The sequence below is a fragment of the Crocuta crocuta genome, unplaced genomic scaffold (genome assembly GCF_008692635.1).
Source record: "Crocuta crocuta isolate KB4526 unplaced genomic scaffold, BGI_CrCroc_1.0 scaffold30, whole genome shotgun sequence".
Lineage (NCBI taxonomy): Eukaryota > Metazoa > Chordata > Mammalia > Carnivora > Hyaenidae > Crocuta > Crocuta crocuta.
Genome location: NW_027528345.1, coordinates 13242522 through 13259047, shown reverse-complemented (window position 1 = coordinate 13259047; position 16526 = coordinate 13242522). Strand labels below are relative to the sequence as shown.

The following is a 16526-nucleotide window of genomic DNA, read 5'->3' as shown; positions in this document are numbered from 1 at the left end:
AAGAAGGTAAGAAATGGACATCTTAGGAAGTAGGGTTACCTCATCCAATTCATGGCTTTCAATAGAATACTAAGCAGTCCTAAGAAGGTGATAAAAACAGTAAAAATCTGGTAAGTATCTTTTTGGGAAGTGAGAAGAAAAATAGGTCAAGGTCGAAGAGTACTCAGAAAGGAACACAGCAGAAAAGTAAGGCAGGACTGAGACTAAGAAGAATAAAATCCCACTGAAAACCTAACTCCTTTCTTCTTAAAGGTTTTCCAGATTAACTCTAATTCCATTTATGATCCATATAGTCACTTTCAAACTTAAGTTGTTCAGAAATTTTAGTTATTTCATATACATTTTGTGTCTTTCTATTCTGATCTATTATTATTTCTCTCTTCTCTGGGCTCCTACTCACCTGTGTGTGTGCGTTTGTGTCTCTGTAGCTCATCCGAGCGTGTAAAGCGCTTCCCACAGTATGACCAGGTACACATGAATGGCCTCTCGCCTGTATGCCAGCGCAAGTGTGCCCGTAGGTGTGAGGTCTTGCCATATACTTTGCCACAGCCTTGGATGTGGCAAATGTGCTGTTTCTTTTTGCCAGGATCCCCAGAGCCCCTGAAAATAAGAACACAACTATTCATCATGAATTCTAGAGAGAAAAATTAAAGAATTCCAAAGTGTCAACAGGTTATTTACCTGATACACTCAAAACTAACCCAAATTTTTATTTAAAAGAATTTTTTTTATGTTTATTTATTATTGAGACAGAGAGGAACAGAACATGAATGGGGGAGGGGCAGACAGAGAGGGAGACACAGAATCTGAAGCAGGCTCCAGGCTCTGAGCTGTCAGCACAGAGCCCAACGTGGGGCTTGAACCCACAAACCGTAAGATTGTGACCTGAGCCGAAGTCAGATGCTTAACCAACTAAGCCACCCAGGCACCCTGCAAATTCTTATTTTAAAAAAAGGCTTCTTATATGGAAACCAATTTGACAGTAAACTATTTGTAAAATAAAATAAATAAAATAAAGTCAGAAACTGAATGATAAAAAAAAAAAAGGCTTCTCGGAGTGCCTGGGTGGCTCAGTCAATTAAGTATTTGACTCTTGGTTTCGGCTCAGGTCATGATCTCACAGTTTTGTCTGAGCCCCATGTTATGATCTCACAGTTGGTGGGATTGAGCTCCGTGCACTGTCAGGACAGAGCCTCCTTGGGATTCTCTCCCTCTCTCTCTGCCCCTCCCCTGCTTATGCACATACTTTCTCTCAAAATAAACAAACTTTAAAAAAAGAAGAAGAAAAAAAGGTTTCTCTTTAGTATCAAAGGAAAACCCTTTAGTTGATTCTGATTCTTCATACCCAAAATTCAAGTTTTAAGTTTCCTTCCTACTGGTTATTTACTCTTTCCTGCTTTTTTATTCCTTAATCAGTTCTGATGTTTGATATTTGTGGGTGACTTGGAAAGTCTCTGAGGCATTTTCCTGTATTTTTCAGGAAGTTTAAGTCTCAATACAAGCATTTTCCATGGGAACTACTGTGAACACAGTGATATTTTTGGCTGGGAACTTACTTAAGGAGCAAAAGGTCTCTCCATTTAAGCACCTCGTGGAGAACTTTAAAGAAAATATAACAGTTTACAACTATAAACTTATCCCCTAAAATAAAGGTCAAGAGCCAAATGGTAAATATTAAAAGCTGGAAAGCTAGAGCACGATCAGGGATTTCAGTGGTAGAAGTATAAAGGGCTGTATAAAGGTTAAAACGGGGGAATAAAAATCCTACAAGGTATATTTTTTAAAAATGCATTTTACACACACACACACACACACGTGTATATATATGTATATACACACACCCACATACATATGTATACACACACCCACACATCCAATATGAAGCAGTTCCTAAGCTCCTTTCAGGAATCAGTTCTGAAATGTTTTTGCCAAACCAATTTGTTCCATGTGTGATCCATTAGTGGGCACTGGGGAGATTTCCAGTAGAGACTTTTCTTGGGTTTTAACAGCACATATTAGCAGAGGGAAAAAACCATAACGGAAATGAAATCACACGTAGGTAGAAATCAGAGAACTTCCTTCAAAAATCTGAATCCACTTTAAGCTTTGTTAGAAGGAAACTACTGTACTCAGTGCTTTTTTATTTTCCCCCAAAGATTTTATTATTTTTAAGAAATCTCTACATCCAATGTGGGGCTTGATTTTATAACCCCGAGATCAAGAGTCACCGGATGGCACCGTCAATGCTTTTGATTCAGGTTTTTCCTATAACACAGGGTTAGCCTACAAAAAGCTCAAATTATTTTTGGTTTTAGTGCTTTTCTTATTTTTGTGTTTATTTTTTAATGTTTATTTTAGAGAGATCGCGCATGCACCACACAGGGGAGGGGCCTTGCGAGGGATGGAAGATCCAAAGCAGGCTCCATGCTGACAGCAGACAGCCCATGCAGGACTCGAACCCACAAACCATGACATCCTGACATGAGCTAAAGTCGGATGCCTAACCAACTAAGTCACCCAGGTGCCCATTTTTGTATTTATTTCTGAGACAAAAGTTTAACAGATTTTTAAAGGCATTAAAACATCTATATGACTTTCCATTTTCTTTCAAAAGCAATGAATTGAAGAAAAATAATAGAACTTGGAACTCTCTAGAGAGAATACTGAATAAAATAGAATATTCTACTAATGAGAAAAATTTGTCAGAACTTTGCGCTGCAGGACACGTTGGGCTCCGTGATGGAAGAATTTTCTAATTGGAGTATTTTTGTCTGTTTTGAAGGAAGAGAAGACTCAGAAAACCCTTATGATTCTCACACAGCCACTATAGAAAAAAAGTCACTACAGTAGGTATCTTTCTTTTTCTTTGCAAGACTATTTTACAAGCAACTTTGTTAAAACCATCTCAAAACAGACATATGGTAACAATCATCAGACCAGTTGGCAGCATCTGATTACCTTATCTATGGAGAAAGCAGGCACCTATTAAGGTCCAGGGTCTTAGAGTAGATGAAAGGCTCAGAGCTGGAACCAAAATCCTATAATATAACCCAATCAAATGTATTGTGCTATCTCTATCTCTGGTCCCTCTGCAACACTGCCAAGTCTTAAATATTAAAAAATTAATCCTCTTCTGCTTAACTCCAAATCCATTAATTTTTCTCCTTTATACTCTTAAGAGACTGGCTGGGTCAATTTACCTTCCTTCACTATCTTTACAATAGGGGCAGGTGCATGCTTCCCGCCGGGTCCTCCGACCAGCCTGGGGTTGGGGATCCGGGCTGTTTTCTCCTTCTTCTCCACCTGCTGTGTCATCATGTATTCCATCACCACCAGCTCCATGGAGGCCAAGCTGAGCTCCATGATCACCTGAAATTAAGAGAGCAAAAGAGTTAAGGGGGGAGGTAGGAGAGGTCATCAAGCTGCAGTTATTTCAGTGACATTTACATTTACAGCACCATTTCTTCAAAGCTTTGAAGCCGCATTTACTGATATTGCCATCCATTCTTGAAATCTCAAAAACCATCACTGAAAATACAAAGAGCCAGCAAATATATAAAAACATGGTCAATATAATTTAATTTTTAAAAATATTTTATTTTTAAGTATCTCTACACCCAATGTGGGGCTCGAACTTACAACCTTGAGATCAAGAGTTGCATGCTCTGTCAACTGAGCCAGCCGGGTGGCCCATTCTCAATTAATTTTTAAAATGTAATTCTTTTTTTTTTTTTACGTTTTATTTATTTCTAGGAGAGAGAGAGAGAGAGAGACAGCGTGAGCAAGGGAGGGTCAGAGAGAGAGGGAGTCACAGACTGAAAGAGGCTCCAGGCTCTGAGCTGGCAGTCACCACAGAGCCCGACACGGGGCTTGAACCCATGAACCACAAGATCATGACCTAAGTGAAAGTCGGACGCTTAACCGACTAAGCCACCCAGGCGCCCCTTAAAATGTAATTCTATGTATTGCTGACTTTTGTAATTTTTCACCTATCAGATCACAAAAAGTTAAAATTCTAATAATGCATTAGCATTAGCAAGGATATGGGGAAACAGGCATTTTTATACATAGGTGATTAGAAACCACAGTACATTATGAATGACAATTTGGCAATTTTTTTTTTAATGTTTATTTATTTTAAGAGAGAAAATGGGGGACAGGGGCAGAGGGAGAAAAGGAATCTTTCAGGGATCATAACTTGAGCCAAAATCAGGAATGGGTCACTCAACCAACGTGAGCCACCCAGGTGCCCTTGAGCATGTGACCCTTGATCCCAAGGTCATGAGATCAAGCCCCATGTTGGGCACAGTCCTTATTTTTAAAAATAAATAAAATTATGGGGCACTTGGGTGGCTCAACTGATTAAGCATCCGACTTCGGCTCAGGTCATGATCTCACAGTTTGTGGGTTCGAGTCCCACGTTGGGCTTTGTGCTGACAGCTAGCTCAGAGCCTGGAACCTGTTTCAGATTCTTTGTCTCTCCCTCTCTCTGACCCTCCCCTGTTCACATTGCCTCTCTCTCTCTCTCTCTCAGAAATAAATAAAACATTTTAAAAAATTAATAAATAAAATTACATTAAAAAATTACATCTTCAAAGTAATTCCACTTTGAATCAGCAATGTCCTATGGATATACTCATGAGTATACAAAAATATGTGATATATATTTTTTAAGTTTATTTATTTTGAGAGAGAGAGAGTGTGTGAAAGCACGAGCAGAGGAGGGGCAGAGAGAGAAAGAGAGAGGGAGAGAGGGAGAGAAGGAGAAAGAGAGAGAGAGGGAGAGAGAGAGAATCCCAATAGCTTCCATGCTGTCAGCACAGCACAGCACAATTCAGGAACTGTAAGATCATGAACTGAACGGAAATCGAGTCAAGACACTTTGACTGAGCCACTCAGGCCCCCCTGTGACAGTAATATGTTCTGTAACTTAGTAACAACAAAAAACCAGAAACATGAGGTCACGATCTCACAGTTGGTAGGTTTGAGTCTCATGTGGGGCTCTGCACTGGCAGTGTGGAGCCTGCTTGGGATTCTCAGTCTCTCTCTCTCTCTCCCCTCCCCTGCTCGCACACACACTTGCTCTCTCTCTCTCTCAAAATAAACATTAAAAAAAAAGAAATACACATTACAAATCTCAGCTCTGGTACCTAATCTCCACTCTTTTCAGTTTATCAGCATAATTCTGAGTTATAATGCCTAATAATAAGCTCTCCTGGTGCTTTCCTTCTCATTCCACCACTTCCCAAGCATCACCTTATGGCATTAAAATAAACTGGAATGTTCTGAGATTTTCATGATATTGGCAGAGCTTAAGAGGAAGGCCTGGAATACAAGGCTAAGAACGGGTTTTGGAGTAGGACAGATGCAGATATGTGTCCCTGCACCCTTCTTCAGTTATCAGTTTCTCCGTCAGTAAAACTGGGATGAAACAGTATCAATCTCACAAAGTTGTGAAAAACAAATAATAGATGTAAAGTGCTTAGCATAGTATCTGTCACATAACAAACATTTAACATATTGTAGTTAGTATTATTAGGAAAATATCTAGTGGGAAAACAATTGTGAGAAATCACGGAATAAGATATACACCACTATTATATTTAATCAACCTGCCTTAAAAACTATACATGAGGGGCACCTGGGTGGCTCAGTTGGTTAAGCGCCGACTTCAGCTCAGGTCATGATCTCACAGTTCGTGGGTTGAAGCCCCGCACTGGGCTCTGTGCTGACAACTAGCTCAGAGCCTGGAGCCTGCTTCAGATTCTGTATCTCCCTCTCTCTCCCTCTCTCTGACCCTCCCCTGCTTACGCCCTTCTCCCTCTCCCTCACAGAAATAAAAACATTAAAAAAAAAAAAAAACTATACATGAAACTGAGTGGAAACTCCCTGTAATGGGGATAGATAATTTCTCCTCTTGATATAAGCCCAAGAAGCTCAGACAGAATGATAGTTAATAATTTTTGGTTACCTACCAAAAATTACCTTCAAAAGAGATAGTTATGAACCTGCAGATTCAGCTATCTATAATAGGTCTTTAGAAACAAAATAAGCAAAACCATGATCCATACAAGCAAATTATCTTTGATCTACTTTCCAAAACTAACCTAACTCCATTAAAATCGGAGAAGCAATTCATTAAACCCCAAAGTTCTCCACTGTCACAATCAACTGGAAAGAAGCAAACTTTTCTCCATTTTATTGAAATATAAGTCTAACATTCAGGATGTGGCATGATTCAGTAAAAAGGGAAACAAAGAAATACTTAGATATTAGGACTCTGTAAAACTGTATCTCTAAGCTTCTATCAAACTCTTACAAAACGGACAAAGCTAATATCCTCCTTGACCCCTGCTATGACTGCAAAGGATTTTTTTAAATATGAAAACTGGAAAATGAGGTTAAATAAAATGAGTTTAACAAAAAGGGATGAAATGCTAACAAAGCATCAGCATCAGACCAGGATCTGTTTCCAGCCTCTTCTAATAACAGTTTTAGAAAAAGAACAGTTTTATCTTAAAATGTGGCATCGGTTAAGCAATGAAATAAATTAAAGATTTTCCTTCCCATGATGAAAATAACAAGTAAACCAAAGGCACAGTTTAATGACAGTCTTGCCCAGCCTAGGGTTGCCTCTAGCATCAGTTATTGAAATAGCTGTGGCAGTTAACACACTTTTTCAGTTTCTTCAAAGGGAAGAAGTGTGCTGAAATCATGAACTTTTAAGACCACCATGAGAAGTCAAATGACCTATTCTTCTCTGAGAAAAAACCCAGGCAATACTAAAATAAACTCCTCAATAATTTTCAAAAGGGTAGTTCCCATACACTTCTCTATTCATCTGGTCTCTGGAATTACTTGGAGGACATGGTGTTCTTTAATTCAGTAATTATTAACGCAGTATGACTGATTTTCAAAACTATACCTATATTAAGCATACACTGAATTTCCTGAACAGGTTTCATTTTACACAACAGATTTAATCCAAAGAATCGAATCTCAATCCAGGAAGTGTTTGTGGGTTCAGCCACATTCAAGCACAATACTGGTAACACATCACCTAAGCATGAGGAACATCCAGAATAAAGCTCTAACTCAAGAATATAAAAGTGTCTCTAGTGACAGAAATAGATAATTCATAATACATTGTTAATTTTTCAAAATAATGATTTTATTCATTTGGTTTCCCAGTCCAAGCAAATCAGAGAAAAAGGACTAGAAGGACTATACTTTCTATTTTTTTAAATGCTTATATATTTTTATTAAAATTTTTTTAAATGTTTTATTTATTTCTGAGAGAGAGATGGCATGAGGAGGGGAGGGTGTGAGACAGAGGGAGACAGACACAGAATCTGAAACAGGCTTCAGGTCTGAACTGGCTGTCAGCACAGAGCCCGATGTGGGGCTCAAACCCACGAACTGTGAGATCATGACCTGAGCTGAAGTTGGACGCTTAACTGACTGAGCCACCCAGGTGCCCCAATGTTTGTTTATTTTTGAGAGAGACAAAGCATGAGCAGGGGAGGGGCAGAGAGAGAAAGAGACACAGAATCAGAAACAGGCTCCGGGCTCTGAGCTGTTAGCACAGAGCCCAGCGTGGGGCTTGAACTCATGAACTGTGAGATCATGGCCTGAGCCAAAGTCAGACGCTCAGCCAGCTAATCCATCCAGGTGCCCCAGGACTGTACTTTTTAATAGCACAAAAGCTGACAATTGAGAGTGATAAAATATAAATTTTACATTTTTATAAAGAATTTACCAAAAAGTTCATATAGATGGCCTCCAAATTCATCTCTACATTGACTACTTGATTATGATGGAGATACAGTTTAAGAGACAAAATTAATGCTTGATTCTATCAATTGCTAGCTGCATAATTAGTAGGTTTCCTAGAATCCTTGAAAAGTGACTGATGACTTTTTTTCTTTTCTTAAAAAATCAAGTTTATTGGGGTGCCTGGCTGGCTCAGTCAAAAGAGCATGTGACTCTTGAGCTCAGGGTTATGAGTTCGAGCCCTATGGTAGGTGAGAGATTACTTAAATAAATAAATATTTAAAATAAATCAAGTTTACAACCCTGAGAACAAGATCCTGAGATCAAGAGTCAGATGTTCTAATGACTGAGGCAGCCAGGCACCTCTAATGTGAATTTATACTTTCTCTCATAACTTCTACCTTAAATTCTTTTAACTCATTTTTTATGAATGTTTATTTATGGGAGAGAGCGTGGGCGCACATGAGTCAGGAAGTGCAGAGAGAGAAGGGAACAGAGGATCTGAAGTGGGTTCCTCACTGACCACAGACTGATGCAGGGCTCAAACTCACAAACTGCAAGATCATGACTTAAGCTGAAGTTGGACGCTTAACCAACTGAGCCACCCAAGACACCCTACCATTCATTAGAAATAATAAGGTTTCACTATAGAGTTTTTGGTTTTACTACTTAGTTTCTCTAGCTATTATAATTTTTGTTTTGGAACGATTTTGGACTTATAGAAGCATCATAAAGACAATTCAGAAAGTTCTTATACATTCTTCAACGAACTTCCCTTAATAATCTTAAATAACCAAGGTACATTTGTCAAAACTAATTAAGTGATACAAGACTAGTAAAAAACAATAGACTTTATCTGGATTTCATCAGTTTTTCCACCAATGTCTTTACTCTCTTCTAGGATCCCATCCAGGATACTACATTGCATTTAGGTGCCAGGTCTCCTTAGGCTACTTGGATCTGTAAGGGTCTCTGCCTTTCATGACTTTGACATTTTTAAGAATATTGGTTGGCATTTTGTACAATGTCTCTTAATTTGAATTTTTTTGGTGTTTTCTCATTAGACCAGACTTATGTGTTCTGGAAAATACCATGTCAGTGCAATATAGTCTCATCACATCATATTAGGAGATAACAAGTTGTTTTTAGAAGGGAGATTCAGGAAAACTAAAAAAAAAAAAAAAAAAGGAGGAGGAGGAAGAGGCAAAAAACTGCCAACTACCATTATTTTCCCACAATTTTCAATAGGTTATTTTTTGAAAGTTTTAAAATAAAGATTGATTCAGTCATTTAAAGTAATTATTTAGGGGGCATCTGGCTGGTCCAATTGGGAGAACATGTGACTTGATCTCAAGAGTTGTGAGTTCCAGCCGCATATTCAACATAGAGAGTGTTTTTAAAAATTAAATAGGGGGCTCAGTTGGCTGAGTGTTTGACTTTGGCTCAGGTTATGATCTCAAGGCTCGTGGCCTCGAGTCCCACCATCGGGCTCTGTGCTGACAACTCAGAGCCTGGAGCCTGCTTCGGATTCTACGTCTCCCTCTCTCTCTGTACCTCCCCAGTTTACATTCTCTCTCTCTCAAAAAATAAACATTTTAAAATTTTTAAATAAGTGCTGTGGTGACTGGGTGGCTCAGTTGGTTAAGTGTCCAACTCTTGATTTCAGCTCAGGTCATGATTTCATGGTTGGTGGGACTGAACCTTGCACTGGGATCTGCACTGTCAGCATGGAACTTGCTCGGGATCCTCTCTCTGCCACTCTCCCACTTGCATGCTCTCTTTCTCTCAAAATAAATAAATAAACTTACAAAAAAATATATATATATATACACTGAGTAATTACTTAAGTGGATTCCTCATTCTCTATTTGTGGTTGTCTCAGTGCTGTGCGTATGCATGTGCATTAGGCTATGGGGTTCAAAGTAGATACTACTACTTGTTTCCAGTTTTCATTCTCTCCTTCTTCCTGCCTAAAAGCCACCGGATTTTTTTCAGGTTAACACTGTGCCAGGTTAAAAATATTCCCCTTGCTAGATACCCCTAGCAAGGGGTATAATAAGTAGTATTCAGATAAGAAGTAGTCAGATAAGAAGTAGTCAAGTGACAAGGTCTTGGCCAATCAGGTGTAAAACAAAATTGCTGGGTAAGACTTCCAGCTTTTTTTTTTTTTTTAACGTTTATCCATTTATTTTGAGAGAGAGTGAGCGCGCCCAAGAGGGGCAGAGAGAGGAGAGAGAGAACCCCAAGCAGGCTCCACATTGTCAGGACAGAGTCACACAGGGCGTGATCTCAACCATGAACCACGAGACCATGACCTCAGCCGAAATCAAGAGTCAGATACTTAAACGGCTGAGCCATCCAGGCATCCCAGGAAAGCTCTTTAAATGGGAGGAACTAAGCTTGTTTCCTCCTTTACCAAGCTTCACTTTTTCCTCCTTTATCCTGTCTGGAAAGAAGTCACAATGCCTAAAGCTGGTGCAGCTGTCTTGCAAGCATGGCAACTGTCTCACATAAAGGCAAAAGTAAACATGGCCAGAGTTCCTACTGTCACCTGGAGTTGCCGCAGGAACTTTAGACTCAATACCTTCAGACTTCATGTTACATAAAAACAATAAACCCCTACCTGGTTAAGTCACTATAAGTTTCCTGGTATATAGAGCTAAATATACATTCCCTAACTATAAAAAAGAAAGAAGAAAAGAAGTTACATGTATATATATTTTTTTAATAAGTCATGATTCTGCTGGGCCTATCAATTTTTCTTGACAATATGATCNCTACCAGTATTTTGTGTCACTATTTTTTGTGTGTCAAACTGATAAGAGCCTTTAATTTTTTTTTGTCCAGCTCCCAGAACTATACATGGGTACACATCTAACAAAAAATTCTAATAATTTTTTTTTAATTTTTTTAAAATTTATTTCTAGGAGAGAGAGAGAGAAACAGCGTGAGCAGGGGAGGGTCAGAGAGAGAGGGAGTCACAGACTGAAATAGGCTCCAGGCTCTGAGCTGGCAGTCAGCACAGAGCCCCACGCGGGGCTTGAACCCATGAACTGCGAGATCATGACCTAAGCAAAAGTCGGACGCTTAACCGACTAAGCCACCCAGGCGCCCCCTAATAATTTTATATTAAATTAGACTACACAAGAATAGAGAACAGACACCAGAAACTTATTTCCTCCTGAGTCAAAACATAAGTTCTTGCTAATTCATTAGTAACTTTTGCTCAATACAAATCCATATACCTTGCTTCTAAACTCATTTTTTCCATGGGGCACCTGGGTGCCTTAGTGAGTTAAACATCCAACTCTTGATTTTGGCTCAGGTCATGATCCCAGGATGGTGGGATCAAGCCTCGCATCAGGCTCTGCAATGAGCATGGAGCTTACCTGGGATTCTCTCACTCTCTCCCCTACCCCTCTCCCCAGCTCATACTCTCCCTCTCAAAAAGGAAGAAAAAAAAGTTTGAAACTCATTTTTTCCACATTAAATCTTTCCTGATTATAGAATTACTACAGCATATTATACACACACACACACACACACACCTATACTAACAATTTACAGTCTTTACCAAATATAAATTTCCTTTAGGGCTTATCCTTATAGTGCCCTATGCCATGTGGACTCCCTAAGAGTAGGCTGTAAAATGTTTATCAGTTATTTACTGTCTATTGTTCCAAGTACTATAGTAAGCTCTGAGGATTCAAATAGTTCTCTCTGTGAAGAGCTTGTATGTACTTCTCTGCAGAAGAGAGAAACTGATAATTTCATAATAATAACATAAATGTTATAGTAAAAGCCATTCCAAGGGTGTTCTGGCATTGAAAAGGGTAATTTCCCCAGACTAGAACTTCAGAAAAGGCTTTACTTCCCAGAGGAGCTGATATCTGGGCCAAACTCTAAAGGATGCATAGGAGTTAGCCAGGTGAAAAATGTTGGCAAGGGAGGGGTGCTCCAAGTAGAGAGAACACTACAAGCAGAGTGAAGGAATGAAGACGAGTAGAATATGGTGTAGAATGATGGTAAAGGGAGAAGATGGATATGGAGAGATGAACTTCAAAACAGATGACATCATCAGATCCAAGACAGATATTCAAATGACTGATTTTTTGAAAAGTGATGGTAGAGAGAGAGCATGGAGAGATAAACAGTTTCACACAACTCCCAGTAGCATGAGTACACAAAAGCGTATGGCAGGGAATCAACATGGTCAGTGTATAGGGCATTGTGGTACAAAGTAGATCGAGTTTTTAACATCTGACTTATCTTTTTTTAATGTTTATTTGTGAGAGAGAGAGAGAGAGACAGAGTAGGAGTGGGGGAGGGGCAGAGAGTGGGGGGGAGGAGGGGACAAAGACCACAGGGAGACACAGAATCTGAAGCAGGCTCTAGGCTCTGAGCTGTAGTACAGAGCCAAATGAAGGGCTCAAACCCACGAACCATGAGATCATGACCTGAGCCAAAGTTGGACGCTTAACCAACTGAGCTACCCAGGCGCCCCATTATCTTTTTTTTAATATTTATTTTTGAGAGAGAAAGAGAGAGACAGAGCGTGAAAAGGGGAGGGGCAGAGAGAGAAGACACAGAATCTGAAGCAGGTTCCAGGCTCTGAGTTCTGAGCACAGAGCTTGACACGGGACTCAAACTCACAAGCTGTGAGATCATGACCTGAGCCGAAGTCAGATGCTTGACTGAGCCACCCAGGCGCTCCTGACTTATTTTTTAACCCAGTAGGTATAAGTCTAGAAATAAGGACACGTGCCAGATAGTGTATTAAGCTCTGGGGATAGTCAGATATAATCCTAGCCATTATAGAGCTTCTATCTTATTGGGAAGATATAAAATAAAAACAACTATAATATCTGCCCTATAATTTATAAAGTACTAATAAAATGCTCTAATGAAAGGATCATAAGAGTTGAGAGGGGGAATATCAAAAGAAAGAAAAGGAATATTATGGGCTAGTCCATTAGATAATGGTGGAAGATAATAAACATCTAAAGTAGGGCTGTGGTTCCAATGAAGAGAAAGACATGGATAAGAAATATTTAGGAGTAAAAACAGTCAGGATTTAATGGTTGAACACAGAGAACTTCAAAGTTTCTGTGACATAAATGAAACAGCAAGACCGCTAGGGATATGAACAAAAGAGAGGCAATAAATACAGTAGTGTCCCCTTATCTGCAGATTTCTCTTTCTGCAGTTTCAGTTACCCACAGTCAATTATGGTTGCAGGTAGATGATCCTCCTTCTGACATTATTGTGAGAAGGTCAAATACAGCCTATGTCACAATGCCTACCTACATCATTCACTTTACTTCACTTTATCATGCAGACATTTTGTCATCTTGCATCATCACAGGAAGGGTGAGTAAAGTACAATTATACATATACTTTACAATAAGATATTTTGAGAGACCACATTCACCTTAACTTTTATTATGGTATACTGTTGTAACTGCTCTATTTTATTACTAGTTATTGTTAACCTCTTATAGTGCCTAATTTATAAATTAAAATTTATCATAAATTTGCACATATAAGAAAACACACAGAATATATAAGGTTCAGTACTAGCCACAGTTTTAGACATCAACTGGAGGATGATGGTATTCACAGCAGATGCGGTAAGACTGTTGCATTTTTTTTTTTAATTTTTTTTTTAATGTTTTGTTTATTTCTAGGAGAGAGAGAGAGACAGCGTGAGCAGGGGAGGGTCAGAGAGAGAGGGAATCACAGACTCCGAAACAGGCTCCAGGCTCTGAGCTGGCAGTCAGCACAGAGCCCGACGCGGGGCTCGAACTCACGAACCGCGAGATCATGACCCAAGCGAAAGTCGGACGCTTAACCGACTAAGCCACCCAGGCGCCCCAAGACTATTGCATTTTTAAGAACTTTCAAAGATACAAAGGAACTCATAAAATTGGGGCGCCTGGGGCACCTGGGTGGCTCAGTTAAGCGTCTGACTTTAGCTCAGGTCATGATCTCACAGTCTGTGAGTTCAAGCCCCACACTGGGCTCTGAGCTGACAGCTCAGAGCCTGGAGCCTGCTTCAGATTCTGGGTCTCTCTCACTCTCTGCCCCTCCCCCACTTGCACTCTGTCTCTCTCTCTCTCTCTCAAAAATAAACATAAAAAAATTATAAATAAAATAAAATAAAATAGGGGTGCCTGAGTGGTTGTCAGCCATCCAACTTCAGCTCAGGTCATGATCTCACAGTTCAGGAGTTTGAGCTCTGCACTGGTCTCTCTGTTACCAACGCAGAGCCCACTTCAGATCCTACTTCAGATCCTCTGCCCCCTCCCTTCCCCCTCCCCCACTCACACTGCTTCTCTCTCAAAAATAAACAAATATTTAAAAATATATATTAGAAAGAATTCAGGGGGCGTCTGGATGGCTCAGTCGGTTAAGCATCCGACTTCAGCTCAGGTCATGATCTCACAGTTCATGAGTTCGAGCCCCACTGACAGGAGAGCCCACTTCAGGTCCTCTTGGTCTCCCTCTCTCTGCCCCTCCCCCACTCGCACACCTGTGCACAAGCACACACGTTCTCTCTCAAAAATGATAAACACTCAAAAAAATTTTCATTCTAGGGGCGCCTGGGTGGCTTAGTCGGTTAAGCGTCCGACTTTCGCTTAGGTCATGATCTCGCGGTTCGTGGGTTCCAGCCCCGCGTCGGGCTCTGTGCTGACTGCCAGCTCAGAGCCTGGAGCCTGTTTCAGAGTCTGTGACTCCCTCTCTCTCTGACCCTCCCCTGCTCACGCTGTCTCTCTCTCTCTCCTAGAAAGAAATAAAAATATTAAAAAAAAAAATTTCAATCTAATCCAGTAGCTTCACTATGTAACAAAAAGAAATAAAAATGTTATGTCCATATAAAAACTTGCACACAAATGTTCATAACAGCATTATTTATAATGTCAAAAAGTAAAACCACCCAACTGTGCCAATTTGATGAATGGATAAACAAAATGCGATACATCCACACAATGAAATACTACCTGGCAATAAAAAAGAATGAAGTACTGATACATACTACAACACAGGTGAACCCTGCAAACATTACGCTAACCAAAAAACCGAAGCCAGTCTCAAAAGACTACATATTACATACTGTATGGTTCTATTTATATGAAATGTCCAGAATTGGCAAATCCATAGAGATTGCAAGTAGTGGCTGCCTTGGACTGGGAATGACAAGTGAGAACAGAGGAAGACAGCTAATGGACCATATGTTATTTCTTTTTGGGGTGATGAAAATGTTTTCAAATTAGATTCTGGTGGTAGTTGCACAACTTGGCGTATATACTAAAATCTACTGAAACGTACATTTAGATTTTAATTAAAAACATTTTAATGACTGTTGATTTTTGAGAGAGACAGCGTGAGTGGGGGAGGGACAGAGAGAGGGAGAAGCAGGCTCCAGGCTCTGTGCTGTCACCAGAGCCTAACGCAGAGCTTGAACTCATGAACCACGAGATCATGACCTGAGCCCAAGTTGGATGCTCAACCGGCTGAGCCACCCAGGTGCCCCTAAAATTTTTTAAATTTCTTAATTCTGGGGCACCTGGGTGGCTCAGTCGGTTGGGCGTCTGACTTCTGCTCAGGTCATGATCTTGTGGTTTGTGGGTTCGAGCCCCAAGTCGGGCTCTGTGCTGACAGCTAGCTCAGAGCCTGGAGCCTGTTTCAGATTCTGTATCTCCCTCTCTCTCTGACCCTCCCCTCCTCACACTCTCTCTCTCTCTCTCTCTCAGAAATAAATTTTAAAAAACATTAAAAAAAATTTTAAATAAATTTATTTGAGAGAGAGAGAGAGAAAGACAGAGCATGAATGGGGAAGGCACAGAGAGAGAGGGAGACACAGAATCTGAAGCAGACTCCAGGCTCCGAGCTGTCAGCACACAGCCCAAGGCAGGGCTAGAACTCACAAACCGTCAGATCATGATCTGAGCCAAAGTTGGAGGCATAACCAACTGAGCCACCCAGGTGCCCCCTGAACTGTACATTTTAAATGGGTGAATTATATGAGTTAGAGCTCAATTAAGATGCTTTAAAAAAGAGGCACCTGGGTGACTCAGTTGGTTAAGTGTCCAACTGTGTATTTCAGCTCAGGTCATGATCTCTTGGGTTTGTGAGTTCAAGTGCCTGTGGCAGACTCTGCACTGGTGGTACAGAACCTGCTTGGGATTCTCCTTCTCTCCTCTCTTTGTCCCTCCCCTGCTCATGCTCTCTCTCAAAATAAGTAAACTTAAAAGTTTAAATACATTAAAATCGAAATAAAGTAGAAGAAAACACACCAAAACTGGTGACTGTGATGGGGAGTAGTTATTTTGTTTTTCTCCTGTTTATTTTCTGTAATTTAATTATGTAACTTTTATCATTAAAAACGCCTACACAGCAAAAAAAAAAAAATTTTTTTTAAGTCAGCCTGTGCATCTCACCCTTTTATTATTAATAGTGTTTTACAGATTTAACAACTGATTCTTCACATCTCAGTAAATCGGTAGTTTTAAGTATGGAGCAATCTGCACAATGATATCAAAGGTTCTTACCAGTAGGTGTCACTGTAACTAAGAGATAGAGGAATTTTTAGAGTCCACCCTCCCAGCAAAGAGGTTTAGGGGGAAAACCAATTCACAAAATTTAACTGGGATCATCTGAGGAAGCATAATTCAGATGTTTCTCCATCAAAACTAGGTGTTTTTTCAGCTTTGGTTATCTTTCCTTTTTTTTTTCATTTTTAACATTTATTT

General features: G+C 39.9%; 1 protein-coding gene across 1 annotated transcript in view; it reads right to left on the bottom strand.

The window, feature by feature from the left end:
* SP1 (Sp1 transcription factor) overlaps nucleotides 1–16526 on the bottom strand; it is a 39906-nt gene that overhangs the window by 3703 nt on the left and 19677 nt on the right. Inside the window, exons 3-4 of the mRNA XM_077753480.1 lie at nucleotides 3201–3369; nucleotides 401–600 (exon numbers count right to left, since the gene is read on the bottom strand). Of these exons, the coding sequence (XP_077609606.1) occupies nucleotides 401–600; nucleotides 3201–3369 (369 nt within the window). The remainder of the gene's footprint in view (nucleotides 1–400; nucleotides 601–3200; nucleotides 3370–16526) is intronic.